At 51.3% G+C, this 17,627-nt stretch overlaps 1 protein-coding gene across 2 annotated transcripts; it reads left to right on the top strand.

Moving 5' to 3' along the window:
• Positions 1–5,632: 5,632 nt before the first annotated feature.
• LOC114862160 (nephronectin) lies at positions 5,633–10,574 on the top strand. Of its 2 annotated transcripts, XM_029162225.3 has the most exons (7): positions 5,635–6,490; positions 7,021–7,145; positions 7,693–7,782; positions 7,856–7,978; positions 8,108–8,227; positions 9,076–9,210; positions 9,495–10,574. In XM_029162225.3, exons 1-7 carry the CDS (start codon positions 6,417–6,419, stop codon positions 9,701–9,703), a joined length of 876 nt encoding a protein of 291 aa, XP_029018058.1. In that variant the 5' UTR covers positions 5,635–6,416; the 3' UTR covers positions 9,704–10,574. The 2 variants fall into 2 exon arrangements, with proteins under 2 accessions (XP_055369639.1, XP_029018058.1); XM_055513664.1 differs by lacking the exon at positions 8,108–8,227 and having other exon boundaries at positions 5,633–6,490.
• Positions 10,575–17,627: the final 7,053 nt, after the last annotated feature.

Genomic DNA, 17,627 nt, shown 5'->3' with positions numbered 1-17,627 from the left:
CACTTGTCTCGTTTGTTTTGGTGTAACGCTATAATTTGGACTGTTCTAGTTAGTCAATCTCTATTTTAAATGTTGGTAACTAATACCTGGAGGAAGTATTTTATCACTAAATAAGAAAAGTGCTTTCTCAGGTTTCTCCAAAGCTTCCTTATCTTCATTGATTCACTCTTAGTTATGTTGTTCTGTTGATTTCAGATCAGTATATTTGTAAATGTGCTCTGTCACATCCCAAGTGCTTTCTGTCTCTAGGATGCCCCTTCTGAGCTTTTCCTTTTATTTCCCAGTTATATTTGTATTTCAGTTGTTTATTAATATTTTAGTTCTTCATAGTGTCAAGTGAGACAATGAGAACAGAGGTTGTCCCAGTTCCAACTCCAGAACTGCTAATGACGGACTGTAATAGAACATCTGTTGCTGCTCTACCTGAATTTGAACCTGGGTCCGAAAGGCACCGTGGCTGCGGGCCCAGGGTTTCCCCACACCCGGCGTGGAGTGAGGAGCAGGTAGCGACGCCCGCTGTGACGTCACGCAGCGTCGTGTCATCGCTCAAAAGTTCTGGAGGAAAATTCCTCGCCAGAAGTGGAAAATTCTCAGCTGTGTTTTTTTTTTTTTTTCTCGGAAGTACACAAACACATTAATGCGTGGAGACACACACGCAAGAGCCGCTGCTGATGGCAATATTAATTTCCTCCTCCAAATGCCGACGAGGCCTGGTGTTGTGTAACGACAGCGAGCGCAGACCACCCACCTCTCTGGCCTGACACACACGCAGCCATATTTAGAGTAATGCAATACTAGGTTGTCTACGCGGTGCTCGGATCCAATCAAAATTGCATAACGTGGAACTGTCCAATAGCGCTGCGAGGTCCAGGGTATATTTGCGTTTATCTGTGGCATGAATCATTACTTCTCATTTGGAATAGTTTTCATTTTCCTTCCCAGCGGCCCTTGTCTGGCTATCTTTTCCAAACAGTGTAACCCAGTACTTTGAATAAACATGAGGAGTCTGTATACCAAATATTTGTGGGAGTGAGATGGCTGCAAGTGCGTGCTATAGTGTTGTGCACGCGGGCGAGAGAGTCGGCGCGAGCCGTGCTCATGGGGGAACGGGAGGAGCCGAGCAGCAGCGGCGTCCACGAAACAGCTGTCAGTCACGCACGACGTGAAGCGGGACTGAACTAGTATCTGACGCCATCGCAGCCATTAGTTACCCGTTGACCTGTTCTTCCCCCTTTGGACCCAGCGACCACCTGAGAGGCCTGAAGCTGTTCCCTGAGCACCGCTTGGGCTTTGTTTCGTGCCATCGCGCCTTCCACCACCTCCGGCCGCGGCCCTTCGTCCTCCTCTCCCTCTCGTTCGTGTTATCTCCCTCCGTCCCGCCGCGCGCCCTTCGTTCTTTCTGCTGCAGGATTTGGAGCTTGTTTACGCTTTCGGACCACGGCACTGACTCGCATCCATGAAATGATGCAATTAAGGTTCCCACTGGGACTCAATCTGTCACGTTAACACATGGTGAACCCCGACAGAGGGCTGAAAGCAGCGACAGGTAACTAGTGGTGGGTGGTTCAGAAAAGAGGGGAGAGAAATAAGGAAAGCTGCGATATCGCCCGACCGTGACGCCTTCGTGGGGGTAGATTCACCTTTGGATCGATGCCTGCACTGGTCTCTCCATCATCTCTGAAGCCCCGAGGTGAACAGATGATCATGTACTGGCCTCAAAGAGCCGGTCATGTCATGTGATGTGCCATTACTTGCTGTTACTCACAAACCTTACAAACATCTTTAACAACACCACGGGAATAAGTGACGTTGAGATGATTCGTTTAAGCCTGGACTCTATTTCTAACTGGGCTGTACTAGAACTAAACAGCCGGGTCTGTAAATGTGACACAGCAGAAACTCTGAGGATTAGAACTAAAATGCCACACACACGTCCTCTGGTCCTCACGGTGTACATTTCCAGCTCAGAAGTGCTTGACCTGGTTTCACATCCTGAGAAGTGATGTACAGACTAATACTCCTCTGAGACAGCGTTCATCATTATCACCACCATCATCTCCGAGACCAGGCTCTCACATATTAAGCAGCAACTACTACATGAACCTCTTGTCTGTGAGTTACGGTGATGGGGAGGCTTCGAATGATAATAAATCCTTCCACACATTTGTTTGCGCATTGAACCAGACCGATGAAAAATCCCCGGCACAGAGGGATCTTCCACTGCGGCGTCTTGTTATCTTTCCTGATTGAGCAGGAAAGTGCTGGGCGTGCACAGTAGCTCTGCATATATCACATTTCTGTGCACGCGGCCCTCAAAGACAACACGTCGCTCCCGGTCTGCTTCTCCTCGCCGTGCGCCTCCGCCGGGCTGCGTAAACAAGTGATGGCGGCTGGAATGGACCACCGGGGTGCAAGTTTCCACGTGTGTGAAAGAGCTTTCCCAAACACATTGCAAGTGTTATGCAAATGGTTTCTGGCGGCGCTGGTGCGGCGGCGTTGCCGCACAACACGCTTCACCTGTGCAGGACTGTGTGGGTCAAAGGTCAACAACGCGCCACCAGCGACTGGACCTGCACAATACAAGGGAGGTGCGTTTAACTGATTGTTTCTCCCCCTAATTTAAAACCTGTGAGTTAGAGCTGGAACCAGCTGGAGCACAACAAAAAACACAAACATCATCTTATTTATGGCTCTCACACACAGTCGCACACACGCGCCCCCGTCACTCCAAGTCCGGCGTCACTCTGCAGAACGAGGCCGGGGTAAAACACGCCAGAAATGGAAGATTACAGAGCAAACGGATCACTAAACGGATGTTAATTCTCATGAGTGAAGCGAAAGCACACGCAGGTTGTCATTTTCCTTGGTGAAGTGTTCTTCCGTGGCGCTGCCGCAACATTTGCCAAATCCCTAATCCTGGTGTTGGTACAAAGGCTGCCTGTGGTGGCGGCGGCGGTGGCGGTGCCTGTGTGCATCCTAATCTCCACAAAGCTCTGTGTCTAATGGCTGCGCTGCCTCTCTGTACACTGTGTGCCTTAAATTAGCTGTAGCCTAACAGCCATGGCCGAGCGGTAACAAGAGAACAAACAGGCTGCCAAGCAAGGAGGCGAGCAAGGAAGGAAGGAAGGAGGGAAGGAGATCAGCTTGTGACCTCACGCGTCACCGGGAAGTTAGTTTGAACGCGCCCCAAACGGGTTTACTTCACTCTTTAAAAGCTTCGACGCGACTAACTCAGACGCTGCTCTGGTTTAAATCAGCGGCTGCAGAGCTGCTGACGCTCAGCGTGTTCCTCTCCTGCGTCTGTCTTCACGTGGGCACGGCAGAAACCTGCAGCAGACCCGGGATCAGCGTGGACGGCACCGGTTTAGATGGAGACACAAAGGACCTCCGCACAGCAGCCTCCTCAACGATGACTGGCTGAACACAAGGGAAGCAGAACCGGAACGAGGGCCTGAAGCCGGTACTTGTCCTTGTACGTGATCAGGAACATGGTGATGGATGCTGAGGCTTTATTTACCCCCATCACATTGTGCTCCTGCCACCGCCGTCCCTGCTGTCCTCATCAGGTTCTCGCAGGTGTCCCGTCTGTTGACCTCCACCCCGACCTTAAAGACCTCCAGCCTTTAACCCTTCACACCTGGGCACCTCCTCTTTCTACCCGCTCTGAGCTCTGACCTCAGACTGTCCATCACTCTGAGGTGACCTGCTAAAAGCATTATCCAAAACCTTAAAGCTGCTCACTGGTCTCAGGCCAGACCCTCATAAATCACAGAAACACCCTCGAAACAACAAGGGAACACTTCACTTCATGCAACGCGGAATTGAAGGGCACATTTTCAATAGAAGGTAAGTACAGCCACGTAAGTACTGTATGAAATGATTAAAAAGAAATATGGAAACATTGAATTCCACAATTTATGTCACCAAGACAAAATATTTCAAACCTACAATTTATTGTACTGTATTAACACCAGATTCACACTTCTCAAGTTTCCATCTGCATTTGTTAAGAAAATAGTAAATATTATTAGAAAATATGAATATATTGAGAACAGCATATAGTGCAGAAATAATTATTCAGTGCACTTTATTTCTGTAGCTCCTAAAGTTGATGAATAAATGGATGAGTAAATCATTTTGCATTATTGATTAAAATGTAGACCAGCTTAAATTTACAAAGACTAGTATTTGATTTATTTGTATTGAACGTCATTAAATGTCTGTATTTTCCCAGGCAAGAAAAAAAGTAATGTAAGTATCAGGGGTTCAGACTTAGAAAACATCACAAAGGGAAAAAGCACCAAAAACGCAGAAATACCTCAAGTGTTAATTTTGGAACCAGACTCTAAACAATGTCGTACGAGTCAAATGGTAAAAACCTAAGTGGTCGCGTCCAAAGCCAAAATCATTATCAGCAGTTATGAGATTAAGTTGAAGCTGAAGTTTCCAGAACGCAGGTGGTCTCAGGAAAACGATGAAAATGCATGTGAGCTGTCGCGGAGTTCACCCACATGTCACCATCACACACGAACGAGGCCGGTTTAATGGCAGCAGAACCAGCACCGGCACCGCTCCAGGGATCGGACTCTCGCGGGGGAGGATTCGCTCCGGCCTTTTGTCATTGGGGACGGACGCGGGGTGTTTCCTGCAGGTGGAGGCAGCATCCGATCCCTTTGTGGGGCAGCGGAGACCCCCGATGCGCCACGGACGAGGATCTGCAGATCTGCAGATCTGGGAATCTCCATGCTCTCCCACCCCCCCACGCTGGCAGATGGGAGCTGCTGCTGCACTTGCCACACACTTCGCTTCTTTTTCCTTTCCCCTTCTCCTCCACTGCTTTCCTGCTTGGCGGACGGAATCCAGTCTAATTGTATTGTATTTGACAGATACGGAGTGAGGTTTGGCACTAATTCAAGGCAGACGGCGCTCTGCCATTTTATGCTTTCCTTCCTCCTCGCCTGTGTGTGATGGTGGTGACACGTTTGACGAAAACCATCCGAGACACAGGTTCGAGTGGGAGCTGGGAGCCGACAGAGACGGGCTGGAATATGAACCCAGACAAAACTTTCACACAATTTTCCTGTTTTTTCAGTCGACTATCTACAACCTCAGAGCCACATTTCTGTGTAGGAACGACTGGTCCGACGTCAAACCCGCAGCTCCAGCTGTCTCTGTGCAGCGGCGGCGTCCTGGGCCCACATACGTCTCCCTCAGTCATCTCATAATTAGCCCAGCGGGTTCGTGAGGACCTGCCAAATATGTGCCAGTTGTTGTTTTAAATTCAAACTAATTGAGGCGTCGATTGCAAGCAGAAAAGTCGGGTTCGCTTTCAAGCGGCCAAACGAGCACAACAAGCGCGGCCTCGGTGTGTAAAGGTCCAATCAGTTTGCTGTGGGCCCTCGGTGGAGCTGGAGGGACGCTAACACATGACATCAGCTTATAAAAGACTGGCGAGGTGAGTGTGTGTGTGTGTGTGTGTGTGTGTGTGTGTGTGTGTGTGTGTGTGTGTGTGTGTGTGTGTGTGTGTGTGTGTGTGTGTGTGTGTGCGTGCGTGTGCGTGTGCGTGTGCGTGTGCGTGTGCGTGTGTGTGTGTGTGTGTGCGTGCGTGTGCGTGTGCGTGTGCGTGTGTGTGTGTGTGTGTGTGTGTGTGTGTGTTATTGGGCCTTGTGAGCAGACCACCAGGCGTCCAGACGTGGACTCCGCCTTTGAGCTTAATACAACTGATTGCGCTCTGATCGGTGCTGGTAATAGTTAAGGCTTCAAAGGCACAACCTCGGTGGCTGCCAGCACTTATTTCCGACCCTGAGATCACGGTCCCAGACTTTCAGAAAATACTTAACCCTGCTCCGTGTCAGTCCTCCTCCTAGCATGAATTATGACTTTAAAGATGCTTGGTTTCTGACTGTGCAAACATGAGGGTGGTATAAAAGGACGCGGCGCCTCGGAATAAATAAAACTATGTCAACAACAGCAGTTCTACAATGAAAACAGTGTAGTCAGAGTTTAGAGATGGGCAGCGTTCAGTTTTCTCATCTCCTTCTGTCAGACCCTGATGTTGACGCTGATGCATTCCTGTCAGATTGACAGAAAGGAAAAATGGGAACGGTTGCCATAGTAACCTGAGCTTCTGTCGGCCGGCTCCGTACTTCTGCTTGTGCATTTCCACGCAAACACAGAGATGCTGTATATCACTTTTCATCACAACGTTCTTTGTTTTCACACACACAGCTGAGCTGTTCCACCTTCATGCACCTCTGTCCTGTAATTACGCCGTGGGACCCACCTCCAGAGGCACACACACACACACACACACACACACAGGATTCTCAACCCCAAACAAGTGTCTCATCAGACAGACGCTCTCTGGAGCCTAACATGCACCTAAAGTGCTGCCATAAGAAGCGCAGAGGAGGAAAATGACGGAAACAAGCCGGTTCTTGGTGGTAATGCTGCATGTGATGGCTTCCGCTGTGGCCGATCAGCAGAAAAGGTACGTTTGCTTGTTTTTGACGGAAGAAATGTGGAGTTGTGAGTTATTTTTTGAAGTAATAGAAGTATAGTAAGTAGTGCAGCGTCACACAACCTCGAGGAGAATGAACTGTTGGTGAACGTGAACCTGCGTCTCATCGTTTAACGGCTTCTTATTTGTGCGGCTGCGAGGAAATTTAACTGCAGCTCCAGAACGAAGCTCTGACTGCTCAGACCACGAGGACCATCGCTCGTGCCCGTTCTGGCAGAAGATGAAGGTGTTCCATCGGTAGCTATGTCACGCAGCTGCGTTGGTCGGGTTCCAGGTCCATCTGTGTGTCACAGACGCTAAATGAGACTCAGCCGAGCCGCGTTTGGGCTGATGGATGCGTATCAACGCTCCATCAGGATCAGTCCCTGCTGTTTGTGGGGAGAATGTCTTGGAACCCTGGTTTTTCGTATGTCCCGCTTCGGGAGAGGAGGTCGATGCATCGTCTGACGCCCGCGTGGAGCCTCGCCGCTGCTTAGTGACCTCCTAACCTTCTGTCCCAGCCTCCGCAGGTCAGCGGAGGATGCGCGGGCGCCCGCGGGGGGTCGCACGCAGCCCGGACTCTGCGGCGTTGCTCCGACCGCTTCCTGCTGCTCGGGGTGGAAGAGCGTTAACGGCGTCTGTCAACGTAGGTCGCCCTGTGATTTACAGAGAGCGAGGTCACACATTACCCAGAGTGCATCAGTCTACCAGGAGATGCATGGGTTCCACCTTTACAACCGGCACCTCTTCCATGGTCTGTATTTGTTAATGCAGTGGAAGGTGAAATACTACAGTAGGAACACCTGTGCATAACGAACCCTCTGAGAATCATCATTCATCAAGTTTTGGTTTCATGAGACGCGTCTTCATTACCATATGTTGTTGACGCTCATCATTCTGATCGTCATTGATTCCAGCTGCTCTCTGCAACTATTGTCCCAGCGCCAAAGTGGGAAACACAACAAATACTGACTATAGTCCCAGTTGTCTTTATGAGTAAAACATTAAGACAAATCAGACTAACTGTTCAGGCTGATAGAAACACAGCAGGAGGTCATTGTTCTGCATTGGCTCAATGCGAAGATCCACCGACATTTCTTGTTTCTCCTCAGTCATAGTCACCACGTCCCTTCACATCAGCGTATTTACGGTTGATGGGTATTTTGTCTCTGTTTGTTCTCGTCCGTCCACAGCAACATGCGGCTCGTGCGTGAATGGGAAGTGTGTGGGACCGGACCAGTGTCTGTGCTCCAGAGGCTACGAAGGAGCGCGGTGCGCCAACGGTGGGTCCGCGCTCCCAGACGCCGCCCGGGCTCCTCTGCCTGCTGCTTGAACCGTGTCTCATCTTGACCGCAGATGTGAACGAGTGCGGTTTGCCGGCGAGGCCGTGTTCCCAGCGCTGCATGAACACGCACGGGAGCTACCGCTGTTACTGCGAGGCCGGATTCGCGCTGGGCGCCGACGGACACACCTGCACCAGTGAGTCCGACGTCAACGTATCCACGGGCGCTAACGAGGAGAATCTGTGACGACTTGACGGGCGACGCTGATCCAGGGTCTGCTCCTCTAAAGCGACGCCTGCCCTCTGATCTCCTCTCTGTTTTCCAGGGGAGGCCACGTGTTTCTCCCTGCGTTGCCAGTTTGGTTGTCAGACGGCGAGGGGGGGGGCGCTCAGCTGCCTGTGCCCCCCCGGCCTCCGCCTGGCCGCTGATAACAAGACCTGTGAAGGTAGAGACCCATCGTGACGACGGACCACGAATCCCCGCGATATCACTTCAAACGAATGCTAAACGTGTGCTTGATGGGAACCTAGCCTTTATTAGACCGATCCAACAAATGCGCTGAACTAAGCATATTTTCCTGTAAAGTGAACAGCGCCAGGTTGCACAGCTGCGTTGACCTCATCCCTATTTTTAATCGGGGAAACAGCTCCTTTTAATTGCGGCATCGGCGGGTCCTCCTCGCCGTGTGTTGTTGCACGCCGTCCCCACATGGTTCCCATTTGTTTGGCGTTTTGTTAGGTGACGCACACAGATGTTCCCATCACGTTAAGTACCTGCGCACAGACCCAGCCATGAGCACCCAGCGCCAAAAGCCTTTAATTACATGACATTAGGCCGAGAAGGGCTCTGTCCTCAGTGTCCGACCTCGACATGTCTGTCCTCTGATGTCCACCTCCGTCCCAGCTGTCAAGAGTTCTCACACTGTGGGAGCGTCGGCGTCAGAGTCCCGGCTTCCCTCCCCAGCGCGCAGGTGTTCATCCTAAACCGGGCTGGAACAGCTGTGAAGTTTGTATTTTCCTGCATTTAAACCCGTCAACGGCACTTGAAGCCTTGAGCATCTAGTAGAATGTCAACGTTCTTAAAGGTCGCGTTCCTCGCACAGTTACATCGGACTCATGCAGCAGGTATTTAGGAGCTGGACTCAAGTGTGTTTGAACTTCTCAGAGTTTCAGTCACGATGCGCTTGTGAGGTCAAGGTGCTCATTTGTGCCCTTTTTGAAGGTAATTACTATTTTGTGTCCCCGCGGAGGTGGCGACAGAGCCGACGTTTGAATCCGCTCTGTTCTGCCGCAGACGTGGACGAGTGCGAGCGGGACGGCGGCGCGTGTCCGCCGCCGCGCGCCTGCAGGAACACCTTCGGCGGCTTCGCCTGCGTGTGTGGCGGCGGCTTCGTGGCGGGGACGCTCCGGGGCGCCGTGCGCTGTCGAGGTGAGGCTCCGCCCACTCCGCCGGACCTGCACTGGGTGGAACAAATGCGCCCCTCTCGCATTCAGATCCTGAGGATTTCATGTTTGTTTTGGAGGCAGTCGCATGTTCGGTAGAATCCCATTGTTTCTGAACAGATGCGCACGTGTTTCCCGTTAAGGGGCGTGATATGTCGTACGTGGAGCCGTGTGTTGACGCGCTCCGGTGCGGTTTTCCCTTCGGCATCTCGACGTCCCCGGCCGAAGCCTCCGCTCCCTGTTCATGCCCGTCTCACCTTCGCTCCACAGATGAGGACGAGTGCCTGAGCGGGTCCCACCGGTGCAGCCGCCACGCGCGCTGCCTCAACACGGGCGGCTCCTACACCTGCCGGTGTTCGGAGGGTTACCACGGCAACGGTCGCGCCTGCCGGCCCAGGAGAGCCCCGCAGTCCAAGGCCGCCATGTACTACAGGTACAAGCTCTCCAGAAGGACCAAGCGAAGACATCTGTCACCTTAGAGAGGCGCGACACGCAAAAAAGAACTTCAGGCGTGGGCCGGTAGCTCGATGCTAACATCGTACACGCAACGAGGCCTGTGCTGTGTTTGATGTCTTCTTCTCTGCCATCAAACTGAGGCTGATGATGCAAGAGGAACACGATTTAAAATATCAGGTCATGGTTCACTGTGTCAAATGTTCTGCTAGTATTAGATTTCCCTTGTTTGTGTGTATCTTCAAAATCAAGTTTATTGTAAAATCTAAGTGTGAACACAAAATGTAAGCTTTTGTCGATAACTGTTCAAACTGTATTTGAAACCGGTTTGAAAAGGTGACTACTGCCTGAACTTCCTCGTTTTCATGTTTTCCGTCAGGGTCCTTAGATAAACAGCAGAATTTCTCTTTCACCCAATCAGAGCACGTGCCTCCCTGCTATCGGCGCCGACCACAGTTTACAGCAGAGGCGAGGAGAAGCCCGTCTTAACCGGGTTGTGATAACTGACACCTTTGTTGCGGTTACACAGCCCCGCGGTCCTTAAATCACCCTTAAATCGAACCCTTCAAATATTACAAAAACAAAAACATTGAATATGCGGAACACACAAAAACCTGCAGTCGAAGCGGGAAACCTGTGGCCATTGGACTTCTTCGTCAGCGAGGTGTGGAAGACCCAGTCGCATGTTTGTCTGCTGAAAACCCCCTAATTTAGCAGATGCGACGGGAACGCGCTCTGTACTTTGTGAGCTGACGCAAACTGGGAAGTGTCCAGGAACGTCTGCCCTGTTATTGACAGACGAACCCCCACCTGTTAATGATGAACCTTTAAGTGAGTTGTCCTCTTTGTGTACTTACAAATTCCTTAATAAAAGGCTGACCTCTGGTGGAAAGATAAGGAACGATGCGGGGAGCTGGGATTCGTTTGCTGCGATGCTGTTTTACTGAATGACCAACTGGGCGCGGAGGCGTCTGCAGCGGCGCTCGAACCCATGAGCGCTCGCCGCGCGCCCGCCGCCACGGGGAACGTTTTCAGACCCACTGAGTCACACACACGCGCGCGCACGCACGCGGGGCTGACTACCACACAGCGAGAGCGCACAGACGGGTCAAACCGAGCAAATACCGGGAATCTCCGTCCGTCAGCCGCTGTCTGGAAACGGCCAGGACGCGAAAAAAGCCCACGTGTTTGACGTTCTCCTCAGGTCCGCCCCGCGTTTCCGTCCGGGCGATCGGGACGGCGCTATGCGCGGCGCAGCTGCTGCCCGCTGAAGGGCCCCGCCACTGACCCCATTCATCCCAGCAGCAGGTGTCACATCGAGTCCGCGCCTCGGCTCCACGCACACATTCACACATGTGCTGCTCGCGCTGAAAACCTTGAGCCTCGCGCGTGCGCACGCTCCGCTCGTGTGTGTGTGTGTGTGTGTGTGTGTGTGTGTTCGAGGGGACCTGGAACTACTTACAGAGAACAAAGAGGGAAATCAGGAAAAAATGCAGCCTCTTCGAATAAATCTCACCACAATGCTGAGAAAAATCCCCAACCTCACCCCTAGAAACGCAAGAAAAACCTGGTTTCTCTCTTTCAAAGCAGTCAAAAGTGTCTTACAAAAGCAGAAATAGAAAACATTTTGGATAAAAGGATCCAGGCCCCTTTCTGAAAAGGACCTCACACCAAGTTGTGTGTAATTCCTACCAGAAACTGGTTTATTTACCAAAAAATAATAAGATTTAATGCCAAAGCACTTAGGCTATAAATAAAGGACAACAAGTGGTGGGTTCCGCGAAGGAGCGCAGGGGAAAAACGGGAGGAAGACTTTCTTGTGCTTGTTATTTTCTGCTCTTGTGTTTACACGACTCACAAGATTTCGCGGAGCGGCTCCGTCCAAAAAAGCAAAAAGCACACGATGAACACGTCAGGAGCAGTCGGACGGCGGCGGTGGCGCGAGCCCCCTCGCGCCGAGGCCGCGGCGGCGGCGGTTTGGTCGCGAGGAGGGCGAGCGCGCGGAGCCAACGGCAGCACAATGGCGGCGGACGCTAGCAACGGGCGCGCCACCCACGGCGCTCGCAAACACCGCCAGTGAACTGTAACAACCGCTAAGCCCCCGTCCTGCCCGCGCTGTCCTTTTCACTTTAGCGTGAGACGAGCCAGCGTTTTCCACCTCCTCGTGCTCCGTCGGAGGAGGCGTTTCCGCGGCTAATTCCCGCTATTGTGCACCCAAGAGTCACCGCGCGGAAGAAGCGCACGCAGCAGCGCGCCGTTTCCGCAGCAAACGCTGACCGGGCCCAGTCACGGGGAGCGAGCCAAAGCTCGAACCCGCGGCGTAAAATTACAAATGGTTTTCTGGCGCCAGTTGAGCGGGGAAACGGTGACAGCTCACTGCCTGCAGCGACCTCCCCACGTTTGGTTTATCTTCTATCGAGTGTGACTGAATTGAGCTGAACTAAATACAGCTGAACTTGTTTGATTTCCTCTCGAAACGAAACGAGCGCGGCCCGTTCGCTGCCGCTTGGGAGTAAAAATAGAGGCAGCTTAAACGAGCCGCTAGACATATTCAAAGCTCCGCGTTATCTCAAAGGCAGCGCTGTCCTCTCAGTCACTTTTAAATCCCATTAAGTGGAGTAAATACATGTGAGTCACCCTCTTCTGTTTGACCCCGAAAAAACCCCACACACGAGCCCGTGTTTTCTTTTAAATCTCATTGATACTAATACGGTCCTGATGCCGGATGTGGAAATATCCGTAAGACCTCAAACGTCCCGCAAAGTGAACTCTCGGACACCCTTGTTCGACACATGCACGCTGAGCTGCAGCGTATTAGTGACCTTAATTCATGTTTCAAAACCACATGACGACTCTGAACTCCGTTTGAACAGCAATAAAAAAAAAAACTTCTTTCTCTTTTCCTCTGCTTTCGTCTGTCGGCCATTATTCCTTCCACCAGCGACACAGAACAAATGGAACCATCACATCGCGACATGAAAGCGGAGGCTTCACCTGACCGGAATTCACTGTGCCTAAATCGTTCTTAATATGAGAGGCGGGCGGCCTTGTTGGGGGGGATTATCCTCAATGGCACAGGAAAGATTTACAGCTAATCTATAGAGGAATGCCCACTCTGGAGAAGGTGAGGGGAAGTGGCCGGGACCCAAGGTTTCTCCTGGAAGCCAAGACCTTTTATTGTTCCGTGCCACAATTAGGACCCACGCCTACATGGTTCTGTGGCGCGATGGAAATGTTTCAACCTGATCTTATAAGTTGCGTTAAAGGTTTCTCATGTACGATGAGTCACATTCGAGCCCTCTTTGAACATGGATGGAAAGAATTGTTTGTGTTTGTTCCATTTGTAATGCTGTAAATAGAGCCAGTCTCTATTTATAACGAATATGAATTAAGATCCATTTTAACCCAGCTACTCATGGTGATGGAGCCGCGAGCTGAAAGGTGCAAACTTAATGGCACAGAAACGGTCCCGTCAGTTTTCAGGTGTCGGCGCAGTTCACTCGTTCAACCACAGCACATTAGCTCGGAGCGCTTTAATTAGAGCTCCACTGGACGCTGGAACAGAGGCGTCGTTGTGGAACGGGCCCCAGCCGCTGCAGCGGCCTCTCTCGCCCGTCCTCCCTCTCCTCTGCTGGTTCAGGTGTCCGGCCGAGGAAGCGCCGGGTGGCACCGGGCCGAGCCTGGCACCGCCCGGGGCCCCAGAGGAACGTATGAGACGGCTGCTGGCGTCCCTCAGCGGGAGCGGGCTGCAGCCGGCTGCCTGTCAGTGGGTGGGGGGGGGGGGGGGGGGGCAGAGATGGACTGTGGTGGTGCTGTGTCATAGCTTCCCATTCACTCAGCCTGGACGCGAGGAATGGAACCTGGGTGGGTCCCTGCCGTCCATTTGGGGAAATGTGCACGGGGGCGATTTGCGAATTGAAGCGTTTCAACGCAGACGTATTTTGATGCGGTGTTTATTTACTTGTTTTTTTTTTTTGTTTTGTTTTGTTTTTTTTTAACCTTCGCACGGCGCAAAAGAAAACAACATGTTGCTCTGGACGTTTTGTCGTTTCCCGCGCAGCTTTTTACGAAAGCCACACAAGTGGAGCCAAACCCGACCTCAGTTTCCACTTAAGCGGAGCACGGGGAGGATCTGACAAGCCCGAGCCTTCACCTCAGCGTGACCACACTGCAACCACCGCTGGCATCCCGTCCACGGCGGCGATGGGCCGGCGCCGCTCCACTGTGGGCCTCACTGTGTGCTTTGGCACCGTAGGAATCAACAGTGCATCCTGACATTCACGCCATGAATTACTACAGACCACTTCAGGTTGACATGTTTCTTGAAAGCATGGATTTTATTTAATTTAAATTAGATGAAATTAAATGAAATACCGAAAAACGACTGCTACGGTGCAACACTGACCTCTTCTGGTTGATGATGTAATTGCACCATGAAAATAAAGGCACATTTTAAGTGATGTGCAATATTTAAAAACTTGAGAGCTTCATGCTCCGCTGTTCCTGCTTTTTACCTTGCACTTCCTCCCCTTTGAACCCTGTTCCAGAGTTTTGTGCCACTATTTTTTTTTCTTCGTATATCATGACACCTGTTTGCTCATGGTGCCGTGTTGTGAGTTCTTATCACAGTATTTCCACCAGGGGTAAATGTGACGTAATTTATTCTATTAAAATTTGTTGTTGGAGGTTCAAAGTAGATTCCCAGCTACACGGGCGTTTTAAACATGACTTAAAATGGGCTTCAGCACAAACCCGTTCCACTGGAGACGATTACTAATGTTGTAATGACCCCACTTTACCACTAGATGGCATTGCTGCTCTACTGCTGAACACAGAGCAAATTACTTGCATTAAAATACGCAAAACGAAATCTAATTATGATTATTAATGTAAGGGGGAACGCCACCAATTATGAGACCTTTGAAAATATAAATATAAAATTGATGGTATAAAACATATAAACATCCCTAAACCTGCCAGTGTTATTGTCAGTCATGCAGACAAATGCAAACAATCTGAATCCTCAGAGCTCATAACAAGCAGGTGGCAGGAAGATGCCTCAGCAGAACAGGACTGCGCTCGTGTTCAGAGGACGGACGGCGCTAAATGCTCATGATCGATGGGCCCCCGCCCCCACGGCCGAGCCCTTAAGCTGAGGGTGGAGGCGGCGGGGAGAGGAGATGGGTGGTGCACTTAGCTGAAAGCAACACATGACACCCGGCTCACACACATGAGCGGAGCCTTGTTAGTTTACTCAGGAATGAACCAAATGGGAGTTGAGAGGAGAGATTATCTAATAAGCTCTGGCCGTTAAGTGAGCTGGTTCTGTAAACGTCTGTGCGGGTCCCCATTAAACTTCTCAGGCCCCCATTAAACATCCACATCTGTCCTGGTCACATGACAGGTGGGACCGCGGGGATCAATTAACGATTGGTGATATCATCACGGTGTCTGGGTACAGTTTCTGTCCCAAGTGCAGGCAAGGAGGGATTTCCCAGGTTGGACATTTGGTCTAAAATCATATTAGTAAGTGTTTGAAAAAAAAAGATGTGATTTCCCATGAATACTGACAGAAATCTTATTAAAGTCTATATGTGCAGCTCTTCTCGTCGCCCTTTGGCCTCCGGCTTTAGTGGTTTATCCACCAGTGTAATCATTCGGGCGGCAAACAATCAGTCATCAGCTTTTTGTTTGAGGAGCGGTCTATTTTTGCCCTGCAGATCTGTCTTTGGAGGCCACACCAGGAAGAGGTGATGTCATGATGGCTATCGCTTACAATGCTCCAGCCAGCTCCAGATGTACCCTCCCCACCCACCCCCGAGGTATGACCTCAGCCCGGGTGTGCGGAGGGAACATCTGCTCCGTGATCTGGTTAGCAGGATGCAGGTTTGATCCGACGCTGCAGCGCGGCCTCTTGTATGTTTTGTGTGGAAAATGTTTGGATTATCGAGAAACAAGGAGTGATTTTTGCCCATAAGATCAAATATAAAACCTTTGTTTCAGAGAGTGAGGAAATAGGGTTTGTCGGAGCTCTATTTGGTTATTTTGATGAAATAATTTTGAATTATTTGAAAAATAACAAAAATATCAGAAAATAACAAAAATGTGTTTCTGTTGATTCCACTAACGTTCTGTCTCACATCGTACTGTTTAGCCACTGAACTCCCACATCTTCGTGGCCAGGTCACAGTGACTTGATTCCATCCGTGTCTTGATTCCATCTTAAATGCTATTTAAACACTGGCCATTCTGCCCTCTATCTCTTTGTTTCGGGGCTGTAAAACACAGCAAACGCTCTGAGCAGGTAGCAGCAGGCCTCCCGCTGTGAGCTGTGACGGCGCTTCAGAAGGTGTAACGTGTCAGGCTCGTGGACCAAAGGGGAAACGCCCCGCACTGGACGCCAATCCTTTTGCACGTCAGGATCGCTGTGGGCAATTTACAGCCGCAAGAGCGAAACCCAGGGCCACGGAGCCCGTGGGGCTGCACCTGTACACGGGGACAGCTGGTCCGCGTACAGGTGCAGCAACACGTGTCCACCCGGAAGCAGGCGCCGGCGGCTGGTCGAGGTGACTGACAGCTGTGCCGCCGAGGGTTAACGGTCCCATCTAACAAGTGACCGTGGCAGCTGCCGTCATCTGCCCCCCCCCCCGCACCTCCTCCACCACCCGCAGACCGAACCCATCTCCCGGTTAAACCAGCGCTCACAGCGGGGCACAGCAGCCTCAGAGGGACCGCTCTGCTTTGGGTGAGGATGTTGGTGAGCGTAGGGGAGTGTCGGGGTGAGGGGGTGAGGGGGGGGGAGGGGTGCAGGCACTGTACTCCAGGGAGTCTCATTTCACACAGCGGGAATAAATGAATCAGCTTCATCCGGCGCGCAGACAGCGATCAGACCGGCAGCAGCGCCCATCGCGCGCGAGCGTCGGTGCGGACGCCGACCTTAAAGTGACGTGAACGCACGCTCTGATTGGCGCACGCGCCTCTGCCAGTGAAGGTGGGAGCGGCAGGAGAGGAGGAGCCCCCGGAGACAGCGTTCGGATATTAGCACGGTGGACATTATTTCTAGAAGGACTCGCCGAAAGCCGTGCCAAACGAGCCGCCTGTTTGAAATGTGAGCTGGCCTGATGTACGGCTGCTTCACATTGCTGCAAAACACACACACACACACACGCACGCACACACACACACACACACGCACGCACGCACACACACACACACACGCACGCACACACACACACGCACGCACACACACACACACACACACACACACACTGATGGGACTGAAGGAGTGCCACCTAAACACGTGTGTCAGACATTTCTGGGAATTTCAACCCTGTGCTAATTCATCTAATTCATGGGAGTCTGTGGAGTTAATGTTGTAATCAATCCCGCCGTGCAGCCGCTCTTCCTCCCTCTGGTTAGCGACAGGCAGCGCTCCAAGGCTTCTAAATTGCTCCGGCTCTGCACAAACCCTGACCCAATAGAGGCCGCTGCTAAGTGGCCCATGGTAACGCGCTGTCTACACGCGTTACAGGCAACATGTCGGACTTCTTGACCTGCGTTGGACGAGACAGCACAGATGAACGTGATTCCTTCAAGAGATGAAGCTCTGTTTATGTGACGTAGGTGGACTTCCTAGCAAAACCAGGACAAAGAAAGAATAGCAGTTCAACACGATGGCATAAAAACATACGAGCATTTGCAAAGAGAGAGTTACTTTCTACTAAAGCGGCGCAAGAATGTGACATAAACAGGGAATGATTTACAAAAGACTCCTGGCTTTCAATTTTATCTTAGAGAGCATTTAATGAATATACACAGGGGTAGAACAGAAGAAGACTGATAATGGAGATGGAGTCGGGTTCTGCCAAATGGTAACAGCCATAAAAGATACACTTGATTATGTGAGGTTTGAACTGTAACACATTTTTAATCCTTTGACCATTTCCACAT

Source organism: Betta splendens, chromosome 1, assembly GCF_900634795.4.
Source record: "Betta splendens chromosome 1, fBetSpl5.4, whole genome shotgun sequence".
Taxonomy (NCBI): Eukaryota; Metazoa; Chordata; class Actinopteri; order Anabantiformes; family Osphronemidae; genus Betta; species Betta splendens.
The sequence above is the reverse complement of the archived record's forward strand: the minus strand, read 5'-3'. Positions and strand labels throughout refer to the sequence as shown.

Excerpts from the sequence above, each read along its gene's own strand:
- LOC114862160 (XM_029162225.3), top strand. The coding sequence starts at position 6,417 with ATGACGGAAACAAGCCGGTTCTTGGTGGTAATGCTGCATGTGATGGCT. Across the intron at positions 7,783-7,855 it reads AGGAGCGCGGTGCGCCAACG|ATGTGAACGAGTGCGGTTTG; the intron begins GTGGGTCCGCGC and ends TCTTGACCGCAG. Across the intron at positions 9,211-9,494 it reads GGGCGCCGTGCGCTGTCGAG|ATGAGGACGAGTGCCTGAGC; the intron begins GTGAGGCTCCGC and ends TTCGCTCCACAG.